The 25287-nt window shown below is 53.6% G+C and overlaps 1 protein-coding gene across 4 annotated transcripts in view; it reads right to left on the reverse strand.

Moving 5' to 3' along the window:
• Positions 1-856: 856 nt before the first annotated feature.
• LOC118168094 (USP6 N-terminal-like protein) overlaps positions 857-25287 on the reverse strand; it is a 77421-nt gene continuing 52990 nt past the window's right edge. For all 4 annotated transcript variants that reach the window (XM_035328211.1, XM_035328214.1, XM_035328213.1 and 1 more), the window contains 13 exons: positions 22690-22763; positions 22143-22228; positions 21171-21210; positions 20114-20194; positions 14463-14570; positions 10260-10369; positions 9516-9564; positions 8074-8194; positions 7151-7245; positions 5424-5489; positions 4330-4429; positions 3018-3170; positions 857-2622 (listed from right to left, as the gene is read on the reverse strand). In XM_035328211.1, the coding sequence (XP_035184102.1) occupies positions 1316-2622; positions 3018-3170; positions 4330-4429; positions 5424-5489; positions 7151-7245; positions 8074-8194; positions 9516-9564; positions 10260-10369; positions 14463-14570; positions 20114-20194; positions 21171-21210; positions 22143-22228; positions 22690-22755 (2382 nt within the window). In that variant the 5' untranslated portion in view covers positions 22756-22763 and the 3' untranslated portion in view covers positions 857-1315. The remainder of the gene's footprint in view (positions 2623-3017; positions 3171-4329; positions 4430-5423; positions 5490-7150; positions 7246-8073; positions 8195-9515; positions 9565-10259; positions 10370-14462; positions 14571-20113; positions 20195-21170; positions 21211-22142; positions 22229-22689; positions 22764-25287) is intronic.

Below are 25287 nucleotides of genomic sequence, written 5' to 3' on the forward strand. Positions count from 1 at the left end.
AGCAACCCCTTTAGGAAAGCAGCAAAAAATACAGCATGTTTGGACTCGAGTTCCCCGCCTGCTGCCTTCCTCAAGCCTCCTTCTTGCCTGGAGGGGTGAGGCAACTGCCGAGGGCTGCAAACACGAGCTTGGCCCCGTTCCTTTGCAGGGTGAGCGCCCACAGCCCCCTAGGCTGGGAAGAGCTGCTGGGAAAGAGGAGTTGGAGGCAAGGATGGGCTTGGATCCTGAGTGCTCACGGGGAAGGGGATGAGGGACAGGCCACCAGGACCTCCCCCTGCATGAACAGCAAGGGGGAACTCTGGAGCATCATCTCCCCTGCTCTGTGCCCAGGTTTTCCTTCCCCGGGCAGCAGTTTCTGGCTGGGTTAAACCAGAAGGGCTGACCTAAGGTTTCTGGGCGATGTGCTTGCCTGTCCTAACTTCTACAGCATTTCCACCCTGGAACTTCACCTGCTCAGAGCAGCAGCAGGCTCCAGCTTGGGCACTGGGACTAGCTACCAGTGCACACCTCCAGCAGCTCGCCAGGTTGAGCAGGGCAGCAGCAGCCTCTTTTCCCCTTCAGCTGGTTTAAGGCAGCAAGCCTGCTCGCTGCCCCGGACCCGTGAGGGAAAGGCCACTCAGCAGCCTCCCCACACGCCCGGCTCAACCTTCCCTGCTGTCCTTGCCTTGCCCCTTTGAGAACTTCAGCCAGAACAGCCCTGCCTAGCACCCGCTGCTGGGGGCACTGCTCGGAGCCCCCCCAGGCCCAGGGGCTCACCTGCCCCGGCTGCTAATGCCTCCCCTCCAGGAAAACATCAGCGGGGGGAGGCGGAAGGGGACCCTCACCAGGAGTGGCAGGGAATTGCATAGTCTGCTGAGCAGGCGTGCCGCGGCCCCGTCCCGAGGGCTGCTGCCTCCCGCGGGTCTGGAAAAACAACTGAAGGCCTATTGCTACAGGAATAGAAACACCGTTGGCCAGGCGGATGGGGCAGTTGGGAGGAACGCCTCTCTTGGCAAATATTTCAGACTACACTGCCTTGTGCCCGCAGACCCACCACTAGAGCTCAGGAGACAGGCAGGAGAGCAACAAAGCGCACGAGTTCACCTCCCTGCACGTCCCGGGGCTCGGCAAGTTCCAACGAGCGACCCGAAATTAAAGCACTTCTGTCCATAGAAAAGAAACCACGGGTGCAAACCAAGATGGAGTATGTTGGCGGCTCCTGGAGCTCCAGCTGCCCCGGGCTCTCGTACCGAAGCACGGCTCCATGGGCGATGCCGAGGGCATCGTGACACCGGTGCCGCTCCAGCCCCTTTCCCTCACCTCCCCGCATGACCCACTAAAACGTCACCGATTTGGGCAGCTTTGCGGGGGGAGGAGAGGCTGAGACGAAGCTGTTCTCAGAGAGGGATTTGGCAACCTGTGGGGATAATTTTGGTTTGGGGCTGAGGGGCAGCCGCGGCGCTTTCAGTGCATTGAATGGTTTCTGGGCACCCTCCTGGGCGGCCGCCGCCCCCGGGGCAGGAGGCAGCTGGGAGGTGGCAGCCAGGGGACGGCCGGCCTCAGGCAAGGGCAGTGCCACCTGCTTTCTGTTCAAGTCTTGCTCCGTGGCGTGGGCCACGTGCAGGGGAGTGGTGGTTTTTACAATGGCGTAGGGGCTGTTCCCCTCGGTTCCCCGCTGGAAGGGGCGCCCCGGGGTCTCTGCCAAGAGGGGCACGCTGCCGCCCGACTGCCTGTGCGGGGGGTGAGCGGCCAAGCCCAGTCCTTCCGCTGTGCCCGCGCCCTGCTGCAGGCTGGTGAGCTCGCCCGTGGACGCAGACTTGGGTACCGGGCTCCTCAAGTCTGTCTGGGTCAGCAGTGCCGCTCCGCGCTGCTGCTCGGCCTCGGGGAAGTCCTCATGCTGAGCTGGCAGAGGAGGAGGGAGGGCATCCAGTGCCTCCTCATCCTCCCCATGTGGGGAAGATGCCTGCTCTACCTCTGGCAGACCACACGCAGCAGGATTTGGCCGCCTCGGCGAGCTGTCTGTGTTGGAATGCTGCTTGGGTGCCAAAGCCTCCCTGGCTGGTGCAGTCCCGGACGAGGTGCTGGGGTCGTGCAGCAAGTCCATGGAGCCGTGCGGAGAGGGAGCAGGGCTGGGCGACTCGTGCTGGGGCAGAGGCTGCGGGCCTCCAGGCCGTGCCGGTGAGGCAGCTCTGCTCATGCGGCCGGCAGCGAGCAGCACGGGGCTCTCCTCATGCTCCCCCTGAGGTCTCCGGGGGCTGCCGTGTGAGGCAGGCTCTCCACTCACCGCAGCGGCCTCCTGGCCAGCGGGGACAGCCGGAGCCTCGCTTCTTGGTGAGGGAGGCTGCTGCTGCACAGCCTCAGGAGCCTCCACCTCGCCATCGTGCCTGGGGGGATGCAAGCGTCCGTCAGCCGCTTCGGCGGCATTGCTGCCCAGCTGGTCGGGAGTCCTCGCGGCTGCTGCGGTGCCGGTGGCTGTCCCTCCTGGAGGCCCTCTGTGGGGCGGAGGCTGCGTGGCGTCCCTGTCTGGAGGCCGCTCGCCCAGCAGCCCGTTCTGGCCATTGGCCGCCGCGTTGGCCTTCACGGCCACTGGGTTGAGGGAGAGCTCCAGGCCCAGGGGTTTGCGTGGGAACTCCTCGGGCTTTGCTGCATTGGAGGGAGGGGAAATAGGGGAAAGAACAAATAACGTAAAAGAGGGATTAAAATAAAAGTTGGAATCAAATATGTATATTACCATGAAATGAGAAATATTAAAAATAAAACAATAAATAAAAATGGAAAAGCAATAAAAAGTAAGAAATAGTAAAAATGAAAAATAAACATTACATAAATAGAGCACCCCCCCAGCAGCGTCCCACTCTGCCCCCATCATTCCCCCCACTGACAGCAGCACCAGGAGGAACACACGCGGGAGGACCAGTGCCAAGGAGAAGGCAGCAGCCGAGCCGAGCTGCTGGCCACCCCTCTCGTGGAGGGTCGCAGCCCCCGGAGGCCTCAGGGAGATGGTAGCAAGGGGTCAGGGGGCTGGGGGCCCTGCCCACCTGGTGGGGGGAGGTCAAACTTCATCTTGCGCAGCTCGCTCATCGACACCTGCAGCTGCTCGATGACAGCATCGTCCTCATACTGCAGCGAAGCGGCAATTTTCTCCTGCAGAAACTCCCGCAGGTCTTCCAGCGTCATCTTCAGCAAGCGCTCTGGGGAAGGGCACAAAACACAGCCGGGTGAGAGCAGTGGCACACCCTGGGGCTCTGTTTTGGGAAGCAGAACAAGCTGCTGTGCTCTGGTTTGTCTAGGTCAGAAGTAAAACCTGTCGAGCCAGGGGTTGCGCTGCCCTTTCTGTGCTGGGGTCTGAAGGTGCTGGCCCCTCTCCTCCTGCTGCTCAGGGCTGGGTGTGCTGCCCCTCCTCTCACCCACCTTCCTGGCGGTGAGAACAGCACAACGCAGGGGCTGGTAGGTGATGGGGAGGCCAGGACACAAGTTTGGGGCCGTTTCTAGAAATTCTCACCAATGCCTCTAGGAGGAGGAAAAGCTCCACGAGACAGACCCAGACCTAACAGCTGCCTCCCCCCATGCCCGCAGGCAGCGATGCTGACCCACACCGTCTTTGCGAACCAACTCGATGCTTTCAGATTTATTTCGGGGCAGTATGTTCTTAATTCAGCTGAAGGAAGGGCAGGGTGGCTGTCTGCAGAAGCAGACCATCTGCAGTCTGACTGCCCGTCTGCAGGCCCAGAAGTCCCCAGTTCGCAGTATCAGCATCTCTCTATCCCAGTTTTAGGATCTCACAATATCTCACGGCTACAAAGCAAGGCCCGGTGGTAGGTGGGAGCACTTTCTGACTTTCTAGAGAAGCTAGTCAGCTCACCTTGAAGTCCAAAAGGTATCAACAGAAATGTCACTACCTTGACATTATGTATGGAAACCAGGTTCTGGTCATTTTAGAAGCATATCGCCTCTCGATTCCACAACTCGATTCCACAATAAACAAGCAATAGCAAAGCTCAGGGTGCCCGCTCGCTTCTAAAAGTAGTTTTGACAGCTGTAAAGGACAGCGAGCTCAGGAGCACACATTATAACCTTTCTTTAGGGTGCTCCATGCCCACGCAGACTGGTGAGAAAACAAGTTCAGGGTGAGCCACCTCCAGCAGCCTTTGCCTCAATTTTGCTGTCAAAACTCAAGTTTTCTGAAGGCGGCGACTGTGCAGGAAGACGCTCCAGCTGGAGACAAAATCTGCCTTTGGATGGCAGCACTGGCTTGGGCTAACCTGAGCTGAGCACCAAACCCTGTCCCCGGGCTGGTGGCTACGTGGCAGCTCATCCCCTCGCCGCCTCCCCACTGCGCCAGGCACTTACTTTTGTGCAGCTTGAGAATGGTGTAGGCCATGGCTGTCAGCACCCGCTCTCCTTCCAGGATGTAAATGTCCCAGAGCCGCAAGGTGAGGGTGAAGGGCGTCTGTCCCAAACACAAACAAACCCAGCCCGTTAGCACCAAGGCAGCAGCACTCAGCTACGGGATTGCAGTGCAGAGGTTAGCGGCAAGGCTACGTCCCCCTCACACCAAAACATGCACCCCGGTGAGGCATCTGGAACTCGTCTATAACACAAAAATGTATTTTATCATCTAAGGCTTTGATTTAAAGTTAAACCTTCTGGCTTGTGGTGGTTGGACTTAGTGACCTGGAAGGTCTTTCCTAACCTTGGTGGTTCCGTGATTCTAAGAAACTCAGGTGGCTACATTCTGTACAGCTTTCAGTGACAAGAAAGGCAGTGCATGTCCATGTCTGAGCTCAGTCCCAGGAGGAAAAGGTTGCCCTCAGTCTTATAGGAGACAGGGAAGCAGAAAATTGAGACTGCAGATGCACAGATGTAGTAAATATTAGCCAGCCTCCATCTCGTGCTCACGTGTGCCAACACAAGGCTGCCCCTAAAAATTAGGTAGTCTTGGCTTGGGCTTGCCAAATTAGCCTTGGACAAATCAGGGTAATTTTCTCATGCTTTCATATGTCTCCTGTGCACAGCCTGCTCATTTGTGTGCAACTGCTGCCATGCAATTTGTTCGGGTTTGTGCCTCGAGCTCTTTTCCATACACGTTGCCAGAGCCAAAGTGAGGTTAATTGCCTCTGCACGGCCGCAGCAGTGCCAGTGGGCAGGAGAAGCAGCTCTCCGAGCTGGGAGGCTCCCAGCACTGCTGCAGGACCAGCTCCCAGCCGCTATTTGCAGTGGGGCTGTCGGAGTTTGCTTGTCATCCACCATGAACGACAGGTGGTTATTCTTAGCTTCTCCCTTGTTGAATTTCCTGCCTTATGAGAGTGTGCGTAACATCCCACCTTATATATTATTAAAACCATCTTAAAATTATACTTCCTCCCAATTCACTAGTAGAAAAACTGAGCGCGTTCAGTGTGCGAGCAGGTGGCAGAGAAGGACACAGCCCACGGGGTCCTCACCCGGTCAATGAAACACTGCAGGAACCACTTGGTCGTGTAAATCCCCGTTGTCATCTGCTCCTTGTCCTAGGACGAGACAGCAAACAAGACCCGTGTTTCAGCAGGCAGGCTGTGGGCAGCTCAAGCGATTCGCAGGGCTTGCTGGGGGTGGGCTGGGTGATTTATTGACGCTGGGGCCTGGGTGCAGGTTCTGGCTGTGGCTTGTCAGGCTTCTTGCCTCTCACACAAAGGCCCCTGCTTTAAATGGCAGCATTGAAACCCCGCTCTGGTTCTTTATTCACTGAGTAAAGTCTGCAACCAGGCTTCAGCCATGCCACAGCCACGAGGAGGGATGTCTAAGCAAAGCTTTTCTGGCCTAATCTCCACCCCAGGGATTTACAAAAACCTCGCAGGAACCAAACCCATGGGATTACCAGTTGTGTTTCCATACCAATTCCCAGCCCAGCCTCTCAGAGCACCGCAGAAACGAGGAACCCCAAGCATCCCACCGGCAAATCCGCACCTGCGTGGCCAAGCCATTGCTCGCTCCCCGCTGCCCCCACCTAGTAACTCCACTTCTCTGGCAGCTACACCTTCTGCCAGGGCAGAGGCACTGGGGAGGGAGCTGTGCCTCTTGCCAAGTGATAAAAAAATAAAAAATCAGCTGTAGACAGCTGTTCATTAGGGGGAAATGCTTTCTAGGATTGCTACAGAGCATGCAGGCAAATCACCGGCATGGACACCCCAGGCAAGAAAATAGTCCCACCTGACAGGGAGCACACTGCGCTCTCCAGCCAGGAAACCACCACTACTGGCACCCACTGACTACCAGAGGCTCTTAATGAAGGCATTTTTGTGCTTGCTGGCAAGGATTTGAGTTACTCCCATCCTCCCCCCTACCCCCAGTGGCTATAATGAAGTGAAAACCTGTCCTGGCTCTGTGTCCCTGACACGGCCAGGGCTGGCTCGCTCGTAGCACTAAGCTGAGCTGTTTCAGACGATGGCAATTTAAATGGCTTTTCCTGGAGCCCTGCCACCGAGCCCCCTGGGAGCATAAGAAACCTTCAGCAGTCTGGCCACTGAATACCAAATGTCTAAAGCAAATGCAAAGGGGGAGGAGAGGGGGGAAAAAAGGGAGCAGGTGTTGCAAAACAGTCACCCAGCCGTTGGACTGCAGTCGATGCATCCTGCAGACACCCCTCCAGCCACCAGATGGGCTCGTGCTGGCTGCTCGAGAAAAACAACTGGACACAGCGAGCCACGGAAACACGCAGCACATCTCATGCTGCTCCAGAATCGGGAGGGATTCTCCTGCCTTTCAAGCCGCAAAGCAGGGCAGGGAAGCGTTAAATGAAAGTACTCGGGGCTAATAATTATCCAAGTAAAACTCCAGACATTCCATTGCACTTTGGGCTTCGCAGCCAGTCTAGTAAGGCAGTGTGGCCTCACTGCTGTAAGCCACAGCTCCTTCTGCTGCAGTCTCTAAGCCCTCCTGCCTGGCTCTGCTCAGGAAGCCTTCCAATTTTAGCAGTCCCTGCACTAATGATAAACAGCAAGCAAACGACAGCCACTCCCCTAAGCAAGATTCACGGGAAAAACAACTTAATAAACGCTTGCCTCTGTGTGGCTGAAGCAGCCATAGAGTTAGAAATACGCTTAGTTGTGCGTGTATTTAGCAGAACATTACACTAATTGCTTTGGCATTAAAACACAGCATTAGTATGGGAAGACTGATAACAAAGAGATACCATGTGCTTCTTCAGTTTCGGGAACAGTTTGCTTAAAATCTGCTCATGATGAGCTTGAAATCTCTGCAGCTTTGGGAACCCGGGAATGAAAAAACCTACAGGAAAAAAGACAAGAGAGGAAAAAATTAGAAGAGCTCTGGGAGCGATCGGTCACAGGGGCAGGCTGGTTTTGCAGACACACATTCCCTGCATGTCCATACCAGTGCGGGTACAACACAAGCTTGCAATCTGGAAGGAGATGCACTTGACAAGCCCCCTGTGCACACTATCAAACCTCCAGCAGGCTATCCAGCCCTGAAATCCCAGGATCACAGATAAAGCAATGCTTTAGTAAAGAGCATAAAAGCAAGGCCAGACCCAGAGCAGGCTCTGTCTGGGCTCCTTCACAGAAGCCATCCAGAGTTATCAAACCATAAGGGCTAGCCCTCCACTTCTAAAATAATCCTCTCTGCACAGATGACTTCTAACCACAAGTAAGATCAAAGGAACTTTCATGTGGTTGAAGAAAAATAATACAGCCCATTTGGTGGAATTGCATCTTCATAAAAACGTAAGGGCACATAGCTCATGGTGTACAAAAACCAGCATTAAGTGGTGCTCTTGGATGTACTTCTGTTAGGCTTTTTAAAAACTTGTAAGCTGAAGTTAATGGATTGCCAAGGGCAAGGCACTTTGGAAGGAAGATATCGCCTCTGCAACAGTGTTAATTACTGAGTATTAGAGGCCGGTGCCGATAAATCACATTCTTTGATGAACCTGCCTGCCTGGAGTGGAGTTCAGCTCTGTACTGTTCACGACAGCACGTAATTAAGCTTTACCTGCTTTAAAACAAGTACCTAAGGAGAAGCAAGGCTCTCCTGGCCAAGTTAAACAGCAGCCTCCATAGGGAGAGTTGCTGCCTGCATCCCTCTTCTCATCCTTACCATGCATTGCGTGCTTCTGGTTGGTCAGCAGCTGTGCCAGTGCCCAAAATGCATCCTCTTCGTTCAAGTACATCAGCAGGATGGCTGCGATCTGACTCATCCCTTGGCAGTAGCTCACCTCCTGCAAGAGCCAAGGGAGCACACGTGCTCGCATGCCACTTGTGGTTCTCCATGCAACCCCGTGAGACCCCAGTGATTTTGTTGCTGGCAAAAAGGTGCACACGAGGAGGACCCAGGGGATGGGGCAGCACGGATCCTGGTCCCCTCCGGACCTATGCTGCTGATGCTGCTATGCCAGGATGGCTGGGAACAGCTCAGGTTACCTGTGCCTCCCAGTCCTATTTCAAGGTCTGTCCCATTTCCAGGTCTTTACTGCTTATTCTCAAGTTTACAGTTCCCATATGTCTACAGAATCTGCCATATGGTCTACAGCGTCCCACCTGCAAGGCTTTAAAATCTTCAGGCGCCTCCACATGATGGTTAAAACCAGCATGCAAACCACTTCTCCCTCTTTCTCCTGGTCTAAGTCAAGAGCCAAGCTCTGACCCGGGCCTTTGAAAAGCCTTTTGGGTTTGCGTCATCTGCTGAACAGCACCTTCCAAATGTTTATGCAAGATTTTAATGATGCCAAAGAGCCAAAGCTGAGGGGTAAGTTAGCAGGCAGCTGCTTCTGCCGTGGACTGGACCCAGCCCACCCCACTGCCACCAACCTCACTGGAACTTAGTGGTGATGAAAAGAAAAGGGCTTGAGCAGCCATAAGCCAGCCCCTTACGGGTGCCCACAGCTATTTCTGGGAATGTGGGAGGGGACGCTCAACAGCACATGGCTCCAGTGCTACCTGGGGCTCCTTTAGCCATGGAAGCACTGAAGTAGTTAAAAATTAAATCAATCTGGTAAGCCTTCATCCAGTCAGCCGCACAAGGGAAGGCAAGGTCTTTGTTCCTTTGACTGCCACCCTGAGTCACCTGTGCCTCCTGGGGTAGCTGTGACCCCCTGTGGATGGAGGCAGTGCATTCAGCAGCTAATTTAGGGCTGTTCTGCCTACTGCTAAAAGTGACTGGTTTGCGGTAACAAACCAGCATTTTCAACAAGGATGCTGTTCAGCATATGACAAGTCAGGAACATGATGGGCAGACAAGCCCTCTGCCAGGAGGGCAGTCTTGTGGAAAGCCAAAGAGCAATTCCTTGTTTTGCGCTGGCACTTGCTCAAACCAAATCTGAGAGGTGTCATTTTACCGGGTGAAAAAACAAACAAGGGAATGAAACAGCTGGGTGAAGAAACCTGCGCTTATTCTGCCTGCGAGCCCTGCAGCAGTCTGTACAAACCAGCAGTAGGACTCCAGCTGGGATTGCCACTGCCTGGCATATACACACCTGCCAGATACATATACACGCATCAGGACAGTGCTTTTCACTTGAACTAGACTAACTTACTACTTACGGTGTTATAAACAGAGTATGCCGACAAGACGTGGAACAGAGCCTGTTGCCTGGGGAGAAAGAAGAAGGACACTAAAATGAACTGCCCACACAAACAGTGCTCAACACACCCGTTCATCAGGTTTGGAGCGGTGGTGGTGGCTTTTTAGTAGTCTGGAAGCCACTGAGGCAGCAAGTGTTTTAATCCCAGGGGGAATGCTGTCACCTTTTTATTAGTAGGTTTCTCCTTTCTCCCTTCCCTCCTTGCTAAGGGAGTCACCAATGAACAGGTATGCAGCGCAGACCTCCTTGCATACCTTGTGTCTGCCTAGGTCAGCCATGTGTGGCTCACCCAAGTGACAAAGCCATTTTTCCAAACCTCTCCAAACTCATGCACTGCAGAGGCCGTGTACACTGCGTCCTGCTCCATACAGACCCACCCCACCACCCCAAACCAGGCCTTCTGCAACTGCAGCCCGAGCAGATCTGGGGGCTGAGGCACCACAACAGGCTCCAGAAATGGTGCTGAACGTGGTTCAGCAGGGACCTGCCCGAAAAGAGAGACTCAACAGCTGAACTCAATGCCTGCGGCCCAAGCCTTACCTCATGCCTGTGGTTTTTGGGGCAGGCAGAGGTGGTTCTGCTCTCGTGAGCTGCTCCCAGCCCCAGGGCTGGAGGCCATCCTGGCCAGCTCTTAACCCAGTCCCATTGCAGCCAACCTACCAATACCCACAGAGGTATTTGAAGCCTCAAAAGCGGTACTCACTTCACTCCGTAGCGATCCCGAAACATGATGTGGTTTCGGAAGGTGCGGTTAACGTCCAGATCTATCTGCTTGATTTCCGAGGACAAGCTCTTTGCTTGTTCTTTCATTTGCTGGAAGACAGAGGGGCAGACGAGAAGAAGGGGTCAGAACTACCACCTCCCGCAGGGCAGGAGAAGAAACATCTCCCCACAGCAGAAGCGGCAGCCTGTGAGGTGCAGAGGGGCCGCAGAGCAGTCCGGACAGCGAGCGGTGATCTGCAGGCTGGGGGTGACAGGACGGGGAGCAGCAACCACAACAGGCCACGAGCTCGCCTCCCCACCGAGGCAGAGCAGAGGTGGCCGAGCACGATGTGTGTCTGCACAGAGGGACAAGGGCCAGCGTGTCTCGCCCGTCCCAAGTGACCCCCGAAGCACAGAGCTGGCACACCCCGCTCGCCACACGGCCTGCAGCGCTCCCACCGCCGAGGCCTGTGGTGAACGCCCCGCAATCAACACCCCCGCTGCCACAGCAGCTGGGCCCAAACCAGCCCTCGCTCATCTTCAGACACACACGAGGAGTTTTCAGAGTTGGAAACCTTTACAATTAAATTCCACCAGGAAATTAAATTTACTGGGATTACTGGCGCCTAGCCTGGCACTCTCTCAGGGCTATCCCGAAGCACCAAGAGCTCTGTTACGGCTTTGGTTTGTCTGGGAAGTGATCCCTACTTCCCCTGCAGAACAGGATCCTGTTGGGTTTAAAAAGTTTGCGCTGAATCCCAGAAAAGCAGTCCTGGGGTATTGCCTTGCACTGGAGCAATTTTAAGGACCGGGCAGAGTACAGAACAGGAGCTAAACTCAGAACTGAGGATCCCTGCGTTCCCCCATGCCAGCTTATCATTTAAAGCAGTGTCACCTGGATAAAGGACTAAAGCCCACTGAAAAAAAGAAAAAGAAAAAGGAAATTTGTACCAAAGCTAGGCCCACACGAACCAATTGTACACTCAAGAGTCCCAAGACTGGACAGATGGGACACAAGGAAAAATTTCTTTAGCGTGAGGGTGGTCAAAACACCGGAACAGGCTTCTTAGCAAGGCGGTTGATGCCCCGTGTCTGTCAGTGTCGAAGAAGCATTTGGATAACACCCTCATCGTTATGCTTTAACTTTTCGCTAGCCCTGATGTGGTCAGGCAGTTTGACTCCGTGATTTTTGAAGGTCCCTTCCAGCTGAACTACTCTGCTCTGCGGTGCTCCACAGATAATGCCACCACAGGTCCCCTCACAGCCCTGCGTTTTGCCCTGAGCAGGCAGGCAAGGACCATTTTGGTACTGCTAAGCAAGCCTTTAGGTACTGCTTGTGATCTCACCCTCTTTCTTCAACATCCCCCATGTTTAGCTGCATTAAAACAATATGTTTTTTGACTGTTTTCAGGCAGCCTGAGATCACCCAGATGGGTGGGGGCAGCGGAGGTGAGCAGCAAGCCCAGGGTCAGATCCATTCCTCACAAGCGCAGGGGACTGAAGGTAACACAGCTGCAGGGACACTTCATCACCCACTCGGAAGCTTCTCTGGATGCTTCCCAGCCTGCCACAAGGGGCCTGCAGGATGCTGCTCACCTCTCGAGGTGGCCACACCAGTGCTTGGAGCACCACAGCTCGTTAGTGGCTGGAGGCTGGGCACAGCCCATACTCGCAGTAGCTGATACTAGGAATTTTAAGTTCAACCTTGAAAGCAGCTGTATATGGAGGGATTATTTTGAATTATTGCCTGAACAAGACAAGGCAGGATAAGAAACGTGACAAAAGAACGATGATTGGATAAATGCTATAATTTCCCTGCTTTAAATCCTGTACTCTCTGCATCCCTCCCTGACAGGGTTTGTACCCTGCACCACTTGAGTTCAGAGTTCCCTGAAGACTCCTGTTTTCCCCACAAAAACAGCACAGAAATCTCTCAAAGCCTGAAAAGAAAACGAAACACAAAAAAACACACCACCCTTATTTTGACATTCTCTTCTTTGAGCCTCCCCAAACTTGGCTTGAAAAAGCACCACACCTGCCTGGGAAAGTGAGCATGTGCTGAGCTGCACGTGCGTGTGAGCAGAGCTTCTTGGGCACAGCTGCTAAATGCAAAACCCAGCTATGCTCAGAGGACCCCAGTCCCAGAGATGGAGAGCAAGGCACCCATAGCTCAGTGAGCAGCTACTGGGCCAGTTGCTTCCTAAAATGTTGCTAGGGAGGAGGGAGTGGGGACCACCTGGTTTGTCTGGATAGGGTCCCGGGGATCCTCCCCAGAGCCACCTGCAGCCAGCAGGACCCTGCTCTCCCCCAGCAATGGGCCTGCCCCAAGGGGCAGCAGATGCTTTGAGGCCATTGGGATTTTTTTGTGCCCCAGCTCATTCCCAGGGAGATATGGCAGCCCTGGGGCCAGCCCCTACAGGACAAGGGGCTGAGGCTGACTCTTGGTTCCTTCTGAAAGCAAAATCTCTCTTCCAGGAGGTGCCCCTGACCCTCTTCTGCAGCAAATAGAGAGCTAATTGCTGGTGGCAGGTGGCACCAAAGAGGAGGAGGATTAAGATGAGCTTTTGGGGGGCTGAATCCAGCAAAGCCTATTAACCCTGAAGCTCCTGCTTATGGCAGATCCATCTTTCTGGAGCACAGATAAACACTCCTCATGACTTTCATTTGTTTGCTTTGCTTCCCTGCCTGCACGGCACAGCTTCCCAGGAGGGAGCGTGATAAGAAACTGCACGCTGGGAGAGCTTCATTATCCCTGCTTAGTGCAGCGATCCCAGCCCCTGCTCCCTGAGCCCCCTCACGTGACCCCATCCCAGCAGCACTTCACTATTAACATCCACAGTTGACTAGCTATGATGAGTATTAGCATCACCCCGTTAATAAGCAGATGTTTTAGAAATGCCTCCACCTGCTGGAAGTGGGACTTAACCTCCAAAAAGCAGTCACCTCCGCGACCGCCTGCTCCTCACCCCGCACGTGGCTCCATCACACTGTGCTCACTGTCACAAGAAACTCTGCTGCTTGACCGCCCGGCTGGTGGTGCTGGTGGTGGTGCAGATGCGAGCAGCCAGCCAGCAGGGTGCTGTGCGGGCTGTTAGGGGTGCGCTGAGGTGTGCTCGGGGTGTGCACGGCCCCCCAGGGAGCCTGCTTGGCCTCTGAGCTACGCTAGTGCAAGCTCCATGGTGAAACAGGTTAGGAAAAGAAGCTAGGCAGCGTAAAGCAGCCTAGACATTTGGAGTAAAAAATAATAAAAAAAAATACAGCAAGCCCCATTACTTGAATTGCTGTTCAACACACGCCACAGAAATTGCTTGATACCAAGAAATCCATAGAAAAGTCTGCAGCATGAAGAACTCTGGTAGGAAGCAGTGCAAGTAGGACTTTGCTCCTATCTGCAGAGGAAACAATGGAAATTGATTTTTAATAGAAACTTCCAAAATAGCACTCCTATGACGACGTCTGAAGATAAAGGACAACACACACCAGCTGCTTCAATCGAGGCTGTTTCAGTTCTTCCTATGCACTTCCAGCTGCACATCTAAGTCATAAACTGCTCAAAAATCCCCCACAGGCTTTAAGATCCGCTCTCGCTCCGCTGTGATTGGCTTTCTCGACTACTGCCCCTTCGCAGGCTGGTTCAAGGCTTCTGACCTTGCTGAAAGCTTCACAACACCACAAGTGAAGTTTTAAAGCACACAGAGGGGTCCGGGGCACCCGCATCTGGCACCCACCTGCTGCAAGGTGCTTGTGACCACTCCGCATCCCTCCTTTTAGCTCAGGGAACCACCACGAGCAGCACCTTTGCTTTCTGTCCCCTCTCGTTCCCTGAAGATGCAGTAACACCTACAGTACCTGCGCTGGCCACTTCCAGCAGAAAACATGGAAGCAGCACGCTGAGGAAAGCAGCTGGCCAACAGACCCCAGCCTAACACATGCAAGGATAAAGAGTTTATCCCACTTTTGTTCTCAGCCCTCGCTGATTTGAAGCCTTTCCTTTTCAGAGGTCTCAGCAGGTCACTGCAGGGATTCAGCCCCGCCACCGCTGCACGCCACCTCGCTGCCGGTGAGTGAGGACGTGGGGGCTGGGCTCCCCCCATCCCTAAAAGCTTCCCGTTGGGAATCCTTGCACCCCTCCCACCCATCACAGATGGAGACAGCGTCCACCGTGAATCCCAACCTGCTCCCGTTGCCCATGCTGGAGCCGTACCTCATACTTTCCTTCGTTCTCCTTCTTCATCTTCTCAACATCCAGCAGGAGTGACCAGACCTGGCCCCGCACCTGGAGCGGGATGCCCTTGTACACTCGCCGACACATCTGCCAGGAGGAAAACACGTGCAACGTTAGCATGCTGCAGCTTCCCGGCACGGCGAGGCTGAGCAGCAGAGCAGCTTGGCTGTGCAAGCCTTCGGTCTGAGCCTGCACGGTTCTCATCCTGAGCAAAGTAACAACGTGTGTGCTATCCCTGGAGCAAGGATGGGAATCAGGGACGAACATCTGAGTGTCCCCCTCCTGCCTCCCTGTGTGCCTTTCATGCATTTCACAGATGCCTCTTCCCTTTTTCTTGTCATAAGGCCCCCTCTCTCTGAATAGACCATTAAATTCCAATGGGAAACAGAAAAAAGAACTATTGTTCCATCCCTGACTTCTCCCATTAAAAGAACACTTCAAAAAAAAAAAAGAGTGCCTTACATCTGAACATTTTCCACACTTTCATTCATCCCACCCTTGAAATGCCTTGCAGCTGCACTGCAAAGCCAACTGCAGCATTCCTCCCGGCTCCTGGGGACGCGCTGAAGGATGCGCTGCACGTGCCCAGGCTCCAGCCACAGGCGCTCACGTTAGGATATGACGATTTCCTTGGGGCTGGGGGACCCATAGGACCAGGCGTGCTCACGCGGGCAGAGCAGCAGGTCCATGTCCCACCAAGCAATCAGTTTGTGCTGCCTGGTTTTAACCTTTCCGACCTCCTCCAAAATCCCTCTGCTTTTTCCAGGAGGCTGGTGCAAGAGAAGGGCTGGGACTCAAGGGAAAGTATCGAGGCGGGCAATGTCAGCAGCAGGTTTTGCGGTTGTGGTCCTGCAGCTCTGCCTTCCCACCATCTGCTGCTGCCACCTTTCCTTTCTGGTGCATCTCACACAGCCAGCTTTTTCTCTTCTCACCTGAATTTTTAGCACAGGCCTGGGCACAAGGTTAAAGACTCGCAGCTCTGCTCTGTCGCTGCCTGCACTGTGGCACAATGCTCACTGAGTTAGGGGCTGTGCAAAGCACAGCACAGATGGCTCTTGGCACAAAGAGCTAGTGTGGGATGAGGCAGGAGGGCCCAAATAGACACAGGCTAGGGGACAGGCAAAGAAATAACCCTATCCTAGTCACAGTGAAGAAGGATGTAAACAAAAATGTAATAGATGCAAAGATCTAGGACAGTGAGCCTCAAAACTTCGCCAGACACCTTTGTCCCCATGGCTCCAGCTCACACTTGGGTTGAGTTACCCGAGAGTGATTAAATCAGCATGAAAGAGGCTGGAGCTGCAAACAAACCTGCTTAGATAGAGTGCTCCAAAGCCGCACCAGTAAGAAGCACACAGAGCCCAGCTCCTGCAAGCCTCCATGGCTTTGTGAAGAATGAGATAGTGAAGAACAAGATGAGACAGGATTAAGAGAACAGAGTATGTACCCGTTCAGTTAAAACCAGCCCACGATTTATTTATTTTTATTTATTTCTGAAGCTGACAGTTGCCAAGGTAGAGCAAGATGCTCAGCTTGGGGGAAGAAAATTACTTCGTTTTGCATTCTCCGACCTGTTAGTGCTGTACTGTAACAAGCGCAGCCCTCACTGGCACGTAGTAAATGCCTCTAATGATTTTCTCTGCATGAGAGTGCAGCAGAAACAAGGGAGTTACAAAACATGCTGTGATCGAACCACCCTGAAATGCCTCTGTGTTATTTATCTGAGGGCTTTCCTCCTCCCCCCGCCTCCAAAAGTACAAGTGATAAAACCTCAGTGCCGTGAGTCACACAGAGTAAAAGTGAGCAATTTTCCTTCTTCGGGAGGCTTGAAGGAAAACAGGGAAGTTATCATTAAAGGCGGCAATTGTGGGGGGAAGGAAGCGCAGGTGATGGGAACCCCCGCTCTGTGGGAAAAATGAAGAACCCTCAAGGTCACCATCTCTCGTCTCTAATAAACTGCTTGGTGCTTGCAGCTGAGGAAGGAGGGCCAGGACCACAACCCAAGCAGACAAGCCACAGCTCAGCAGGATGAGCAAACACGTGCATGCTTTATAGCTGGGGATGCTGGTGGCTGAAGCGATGGCTCAGGGTGGGCACGTGCATTTACTACAACAGCCACCTTTGGGATAGAGGAAAACGCTGCCTGCCTTCGCTCACCTCAGCATAATGAGGGAGGAAGCCAGCAGTCCTTGGGAGGAAAACCTACTGAGAAGTGAGGGCCAGCTGAGAAGCCCTCCCTTAGGAAGTGTCTCGGCTTCCCCTTGCTGCCGGGGCAGATGGAGCTGCTGGGAAAAGGAAGGTGAGAGCCTGAAACCCCAAACCAGCTGGAACCCTATAATACAGCAGGGAAATATTCATTTTTAGCAACAGTCCTTTAGTGAATTTCAGAGGAGGAGCCTTCCACTGCCCCAGTAGACACGTGGCAAGGACGATGCAGATGTGATGGCCACGGCAGAGAGGCTTGCTCAATAGCCCAAGCCCTTTTCTTCCCTGGGATATTCCTGCTGGCAGCACTGCAGCGGGGACAAAACCTGACTCGGACCGCCCCTGCCACACCAAACGTCACCAAGCTGTCCCCAGCAGGAGCAGAGTGCTCCCTCCCGGGGGTCTGTGCCTGTTCCTACAGAGCCCTGATTCATCCCAAGCAGCCCTGCCAGCACACAGCCGCTCAGTGCCCTTTAGCAGAGACAAGGCCACGCCTGCGTGCAGAGAGAGGCTTTGTCTAAAAACCTGACATCTTTGGCCAAAGCCATCCCTCTCCAAAGGTCATGCTCCCCACGGCCAGCAGCAGCGAGCAGCCTGCAAACGGTGCAGACAGAAGTCGTGGCCTCTCCTCAGCTCTCAGTCCCGCAGGACTGATGCTTCTGGCTGAAATCCCGTTACTCCAGAGCTACAACAAGCAAGTTTTCCTGCTGTCAGAGCACACTCAGCACAGCCTTTTCCCCCCTAAACTGTGCTGCCATAACCACGTATGCTTATGTAGCACTATCAGAGCACTTCCTAGCATCCTAAACCCAGTCACATGGGTTAAAAGAGCAGGGGAGGGCACACGCACCACCTGGTGCTGCACCCTGAGTTACACAGTTTCCTACTTTTTCACAGGTCTGGCATACATCAGCTCTGCAGGACCACGTGCTCTTTGCATGGACTTGGGTATTTTCTCATCGTTTCCCTTGTGGAAGCCAGGAGACAGCACGCAGAGCCAGGGAAAGGCACCGTGACATCAGCCTGACATCCATCCTAGGAACAGCACCGGTGTCACCTGTGTTTCTGCTGAAATTAAATCACGCTGCTATAAAGCATGTCTGGAACAGCTCCGCAGACAGATCTGATAGGGTGAGAAGCACCAGGAGCCCCAGGGCATCGCTTTAATTGCAGCAATCTGAGTTGTTGCTCATCTCTAAACAGGTTACACCAGGAATGGTTTTAGGCGTAGCCATGCCACGCTAGGCCAGGCAATACACCAGGGCTTCTCCTGCCTTGTTCCCTAGCATCTGCGGCAGCCACCAGCAAGCAGCACACGGGGACATGCTGCTCAGGGAGCAAAACCCAGGGCACAGCCGGGCATGCAGCCTTCCCCAGCCTGCAGCCACTGCTGAACCAATGCCCCCTGGGCTGGGAGACACGGGACACGCCTGGGGAGGGCACAGCAGTCCTGGTAGGGGTGTCAGATATGGGAGGAGGATGGGTCCACCACGGCCCTTCTCTCCTCTCCAGGAGAAAGCCTGCAGGTCCTCTTGGGGCAGCTTTTGGTCCACACAAGAGAAGTTCAGCAGCTCACACCCTTCCCAATTGCACAGCATGCGTTTCACAACAGGCAAGCTGAGGCAACAACCTGAACCCCATGCAAATGCTGAGAGATGCTGCAAAACACACCCGCCTGCACAAGGAGTCCAGAGCCCTTCTGCACAGCTTCTATCAAAACAAAGATCAAATACAAGGCTCTTATCTTCAGCAAGAGGATTTTTCCCCTAAGACAACATCCGAGCCTTTATTAAAATAGCAGGCAGACGGCATCCTGTGACACTTGGGCTTCTGTCATGGCAGTGACGTGCTGAAAACAAACGTGAAGACGAGCAGCCACGCAGCCGACAGGCTGACTGCTCAGGGAAGGAACAAACCCAACCTGCTGCTCATTGCAAAAATCAGATCAAGAGCTCATCGTGCCTCCCTCGCTAGGAAAAAATGCAAGTGTTTGAAGGGCATTACTGTGCTCCCAGCATCAGGTTTTCCTTTCTTTGCAAGTCCATTTGTGAACTGCAGCCAGCCGTCAGCTCGTGGCAACACGCATCTCCAAGTGGCTTCTCTGCTCCCAGAGAGCATGGGGTGGTGCAGCATCTCTCCTTTAAAAAATAAAGGATGCAAACAGCGTAGTGGTCCACACAAAGGATGAACGGGAATGGAAAAACATGCAGGTGAAGGACGCAACCTGCTTTCTTTTTTGAAAGTGCTTCTTGTTGTGCCTCTTCGGGTCTTGCTCCCTGCCACCCGGCACTGAGCACTGGGCTGTAGGGCAGCTGGAGGCACTCCCCGGTGGCTACCAGCAGCACAGGCCGGCCTGCGAACAGTGCCACCGGGCTGCCAGGACCATCAGGACCAAGTCAAAGCTCCTTTATGCTCCCTCTGTCCACTGAGGGGGCTGACGCCGACTGCCAGGGCAGCCAGGCTCAAGTCCTCCAGGGGACAATGCCTCTTCTGTGTCCAGGAGTCACAAACTGTTCAGGGGCTGGTATAAATAATAACGTCATTTATTCCATGACAAGAGCTCTGCAGTTTTCTGACACAATGACCTGCAAGAGGCCTGCTGGTAGATGGCTGGTCAGGCACCTCACGAGCTGAAAACCAAAAGCCAAGAAGCAGCTGGGCGGTGAAAATCCTGCTCGGCTCCTGGGGCCTCCCCTGGGGCTGTACATAGGACCCCGGTCCCTCAGGACACCCCAAAGGGTGCCATACAGCCAGCAGAGCCCCCACAAGCTGCTGGGCCCCCAGGCTGTAAGGGTTGCTGATGCTGCTGGGAAGCATCCATCTACATGAGCCCAAAGGACTTGGCATCACTTCCTTGGCTGCCTCTTTCTGAGGATGGCCCCTGGGGAACACGAGGCTCCAAAATCCCACGCAGAAAGGCGCCACGTCCAGCTTGCTCTAAGCATACAGCAGGCACAGTGCTCCTGTCCGTGCCCAGAGAGGGTCTGAAGTCTGCCAGTAGGTTAAAGAGGTTTCTGCTTTAAGTCTCTTCCCAGAGTCTACCAATGCGTGGATTACTAGAACATCAGCTGCACCATGCCCCTCACGCCTTCCTTGCCATTCCCAGGTGCTGGAGACACAAACAGCCTGGGGCACGAGGCACCCCCTGCTCTTGCAGGCAGGGCACATGAACGTTTCTGCTGCGCTCCTGCTTGCATGGGTAAGCTAAGTGCAAATATGCGGGCAGCATTTAGGAAACCATTTTTATTAACACTCTCGTCAGAACACGACTTTCCCTCTACTGGTAAACCAGCAAGCTCAGGGAAAGATTGAGAATTTTAAAGACTAATGGGTAGAACTAGGCAATATTTTCCAACTGATCTCTAGTTTCTCTCTCAGCTTTTTGAAAGCCTGATTCAAAGGTTGCACCATCACATCCATCTTACCTTGTCACTGTTTCTGTATTTGCCCCATTTCTTCAGCATCTTCAGCCACTTGTCCACGCGTTCGATTTCCTGCTGCTTTTGCTGGTGTAAGGGGGAAGAAGACAAGACAAATGTAAGAAAAAAGCCCCAGAATATACTTCCCAAAAGAATAAAATTTAATTCTCTTCAGTTTGAAATTTCTAACAGCTGAACTTTGTGTTCTGCTACACGTGAACACCTCTGGTGGGGCCAGGAATAATCCAGAGGTGTTTGCAGGAGCTGGCAATTTCAACCCACGGTCATTAAAAATGCAGTGTATAAACAAGGAGAGACACAGGCTTAGCAGACAGAAAGCATTTCCAAGAGGAGCAGCCCTTTACAACAAAATCCTTCCAGGTTCAGCAAGCCTCAGACCATTCTGCATCACCTCTGCCAGAAGGCAGGTGGACATGAGACGCTTTAGTCCCAGCTAGCAGGATCCCAACGGAGAAGCCAAACATCCACAAACCAGACCCCACACCGGTCCCTCTGAGGCAAGGTATTTTACAGATGAACCGAAGCAAAGAGCTGTTACTTGCCACAAAAGCCCACTCACAACCCAAGCACACACATCTCCACTTTCCAGGTGAGCTTTAACCTCCTGCAGCTGTGGCACGGTGCACAGGGAGGCTCGGCTCTATCTCAGAATAAAATGCCTTTTTTTTTCTGCAAACAGCCCCGTGTCCCTGCAGGAGGACACGCTGCCAGCTCGGGGCAGAGGAGGATGAAGCAGGGTTACCACAACCACCGTGGTCTTTCCCTGTGCCTTCAGTCCCCTTTTGTAGCTGCAGCCCAATCGAGGGAAGCTTTTCCCAGGAGGAAAAAACATGCAAAAAGTGCTTTAAAATGTGAGATTTCACTGCAGCGTGGAGGAAGAGAGGTGCATGGCACTACAGATAAAAGCTCCAACAAGCAGTCCCGGAGCTGCAGCGTGCAGAGTCCCCACCTCTGCTTGTTGCGCTCTTGCTTGCACATTCGTTTCCCTAAAAACCAGCTTATAAGGATCTGAGAACCACATCAGCAAAGCGACAGCTCTCACCTTCTCCTCCAAGGCAGTGCGGGTTGGCAGCTCCTGCTCGCTGGAAAAGCAAGGGATGACAAGGTTAGCCTGGGGATAAGGAGCACCGGGAGCTGCGGGTCCCTCTGCAGGGAGCCACGCACCAGAGACACATGGCTCCAGGACCTCGTGCCTGTCCCACAGCTGTCCCTCTGGGCCACTGCCTGCCCGAGGCACCAACCAAAACCTGGGAGCTGCTGGGGGGATAACAAGCACGGGTATTGCTGGAAACCCTGTGCACACTTGGGCATCCATTAAAAAAAAGCGGGGGAATTCTGAACAGCAAGAGCTTTGAATCCCCCCTGCTGCAGACAGAACAGCCACTATTCTTACTTCTGTTGTAAATCCAGAAGAAAAGTTGCTCTTTAAACATTCTCCCCAGCCAAAAGGTGTGCATTTAATTCCTTTGTGCCCTGCTTAGAGCAAGGATTTCCTAAGGGAAGGAACAATGATCAGATCTCATTTGTTCCCCTCCTACACAGCCCTGCATCAGCAGGGGCAAACGCAGGATGATCTCCTTCAAACAAATGCCACAGGCCTCCAGGGAGGTGCGTGAGCACTAGCCTGCAGCTTCTGACACCAGGTGATGGGAAACCACTCTTCCCCAGAGAGGTCAACAAGCAAAAGGACATCCTGAACCCCCTCCCCCAAAAAAAACAAACCACACCTTTCGTACTGAGTGGTTATCTCAAAATCTTTTTTTTCCCCTGCTCACAAAGGTCACCGTGAGCATTTTGAGGCAGTTTTGGAGGGCTCTGAATGTTGCCTCGCAGCAGATTCAAAGCAGCATGTTTCCACCCGGGTGGCTGAGGGAGGAGATGCCCCCAGCCTCTGGGGCTGATGGAGCCAGGCCACAGAGCAGCCCGGAGCCAGGCCGCCGGCCCTGCCACACTGTGCAGAGGGCACCCTGCACGAGCACGCGCTGGGAGGACAGGAGAGGAGAGCAGGACTTACTGCAGGAACCCAAACCGGTCGGTGACTTTGTACAGCGTGAAGTCGGCATCTTCCCACGGGTCAATCTCAGCTCCCTCCTGCCTGCCCTGGAAGCAGAAGGGATGCCCGTGAGCCACCCCCAGCAGTGGGAATACCCCGGCGCCCACACCCTGCTTCCCCCAGCCCCCACACAAGCACAGAGCAACAGGCCTGGAGACTCCAACCTGCTCTAAGGAGAGGAACACAATGCAAGCAGGGAGAAAAATCTGCACCATCCAGCTGTGTGGGGGTGTCTCTGCTCTGGGCTGGGAAGGGCTGTACCTCGGTGCTGATGGGCACGAGGCAGCCTGGTGTTAGGGGGCACCAAAGCACTGGAAGCCCAGGACCTTTCGAACTATGGCCTGAGCCAGAGGATAGGACCCGCGAGAAAGTCTGGGGACAAGGTGAGAGGGGATGCGCGGGCAGGGAGAGACGGGTTACGGTGGAGATGCTTTGGAGCATCCCTGCTTGACCACTTGATTAAATAGCTGCAGCCTTAGTGCGCTGGGGGAAAGCATGAGCGTGGTACCTTCTCATACTTGGCAACGATCTCCGCTTTTTCCTGGGTTATTAAAGTGTCTATATCTTTCTTCATGTCAGAAGCTGTAAGGCAGAGAAAAAAAAAGAGAGAAGGAGATAAGTAAGTGTGTACACAGCATGGGAAATATTTTGGGCAAGTGCTAATAGGAAAAAGCTTTGCTGACAACTTCAGCTTCCAGCCCTATCCCAAAGCTAAAATTAGGCTGAGATTGAAAAGCCTCCATACAAAGCCTGCGTGGAGCTCGCATGCACCCAGGACGACTGCCAGCTCCTCGTTCTGCACGGGGAACAACTGAATTTGAGCAAGTGGGAGCTTTGTCTGCAAAGCAGGCTGGAGGATGAGACTCTGTGCCTTTGTTCCAGGCACACACATGCCTGTAGGAAAGACACCAAGCTTTTAAAATGGAGACGAGGAAACCAGCCTTGCTTACCACAGAGCCCCTGCGCCATGCGGCCGCACGCCAGCTGCACCGCTGAGCATTTCTGGGATGAGAGCAAAACGCCCAACTCTTGCCCTCAGCTCTGGGTGTGAAGCCATCAGAGCTGTAGGGACATCTGAAGGCTGACTCAACATCAAAGACAGTGCTAAAACGAGAAACGTTTGCCTGTTGAAGTGTGCATGTGATGAACTGGCCTCTGGACGATCAGCATCCACACGCATCCCTACGAGAAGGGCAACGGGGTAGCAAGGTGACCATGGAGCCCCATCTGCTTTGTGACCGACGTGGGGCTCAGTCGTTAGTCACCAAGGTCTCCTTGTACAGACCCATGGGAGCATCCTCCCTGCCGAACAAAGCTGAGCACGGGGGAGAAAGCAAGGAGGCTGCAAGAGCAGAGAGCAGCTCTACCACATCCCCCTCCTCTTGGAAAAGCTTGGGAGCTGCCCCACGCGGCGTGTGCTGCCGTGCACCACCCAGCCAAGACGGCCACGTCACCTCCCTGAGCAGGCAAGGTGCCAGAGTGCTGCAAGCAACGCCACCCACACCTTCAGGCTCCAGGAGCCACCCTGGCAGGGGGGAGGCAGCAGGAACACCCCCAGCCCACGGGGGACACCCCCAGCTCACCGACCACATTCTCAACCACTTTGTAACCAGGCAAACTCCAGCCAGCCTCAGAGCTTTCCATCTGCTGGTACCTTTCCCTCGCTCCCCTTCCCGCAGCACTCCGTTCTTATTCCTTATTATTATTTTTGCAAGTGCTCCCCATGCTTCTGCCATGAATTATGAACCCTACTCGCAGAGGGCAGGACAAGCACTGGGAAGTCACGTCACGTTATCGCCCGCATGGCCACGTCTCCACAGGTCCCAGATGGGAAGTTTGCATTTCAAGAAGAGGGAGGGAACACAGTTCTAACAGGGTTTTACAAATGGCTTAGAGTTTGGAAGTTTCTGAATGCTTACGAGTACAAAACCTCTTAGAATAGTTTGTTAGAAAGTCAGGCTGTTTTTGCCTGCTCCAAGGAGATTCTGCCTGCTGTAAAAAGATTCGGCAGGGCTGGGGAAAAAACTGGTAAGAGCCACCGCAACCTTAAACTATTTTCCCCACTGCCACACAATGAATCATCATCCAGTGATTTACCCAGAACATCGGAAAGCTGAATGGCTTTAACAACACAGCCCAGAGATTTCTTGTAGGGCTTGGAGCACGGAGTGTGGGGGACCCCTTATGGGAACACGCAGCACACAGAGAATCCTAACTGGCTGCAGGGTCAGAAGAAAAGCCCTACCCACCTTGTTTTCACTTAGCAGGTCAGTTAAAAGTGTCCTTTTCCGTTTGCCCACATTAGTTGGAGGACACCCACAGGGCAGTGAGCAGCACTGAGACCAGTGAGCAACGTTTGAATCGGCCACTCGATGTCAGAACCGCTACAGGTAGGCAGGGAAGCAAGTAGGAAAGATTGCTGCTTTCTGAAAAGAAGTCAGACCAGCTCGCATCTACACCCCCAAAGCAAATCCCGCTTGGTCACTCTGAGCTGTCGCTGCAAACAAGTGGGAACCGGGAGCTGCCCTGACCTCCCGCAAGGAAGCACTCCGGTCCCTTCTGGAGGTAGGATGCACATGGGCTGAGGCTCTTTAAAGAGCAAACTCTATTTGCAGCAGGAAGGGAAATTCCCTGTTATTCACTCCCCAGCCAGAACAGAGCAAGGACAAGTATATTAAACTGCATGTTGTTCTACTTTGCCAAGCCACAGATCTTACTTAAAATGCTCCCCTGGCTTTTGCTTAACGAGTGTTAGTTGTGGCTTCATTTTTTCATGGTGCAAGGTCTGAGTGACAGCCTCACCGCGTCCTCTAACATATCTTTATCTTCTCCTTCCTGTGGCTTTCTTCTGAGAAGTTTAAATCAGAGGCAAATTTGCTTTCCTGACCCCACTCCCTCCTTACATCATTTTCCGATTGTTATGAGGCTGAAGAAACGAGACCCTTTAGGCGGTGCTAAAAACACAAACCTTCTGCAGGCCAGAGGGAAAAATAAACTGTGTGTCAAATTAAACATGCAAGGTGTTTACGAAGTGGAAATTATTCTGTCTCTAACCTCATGCTGTAATAGAATAACCAGAGGAAGAGCTCCTTGGTGACAAGGAGGG

The sequence above is a fragment of the Oxyura jamaicensis genome, chromosome 5 (assembly GCF_011077185.1).
Source record: "Oxyura jamaicensis isolate SHBP4307 breed ruddy duck chromosome 5, BPBGC_Ojam_1.0, whole genome shotgun sequence".
NCBI classification, from domain to species: Eukaryota; Metazoa; Chordata; class Aves; order Anseriformes; family Anatidae; genus Oxyura; species Oxyura jamaicensis.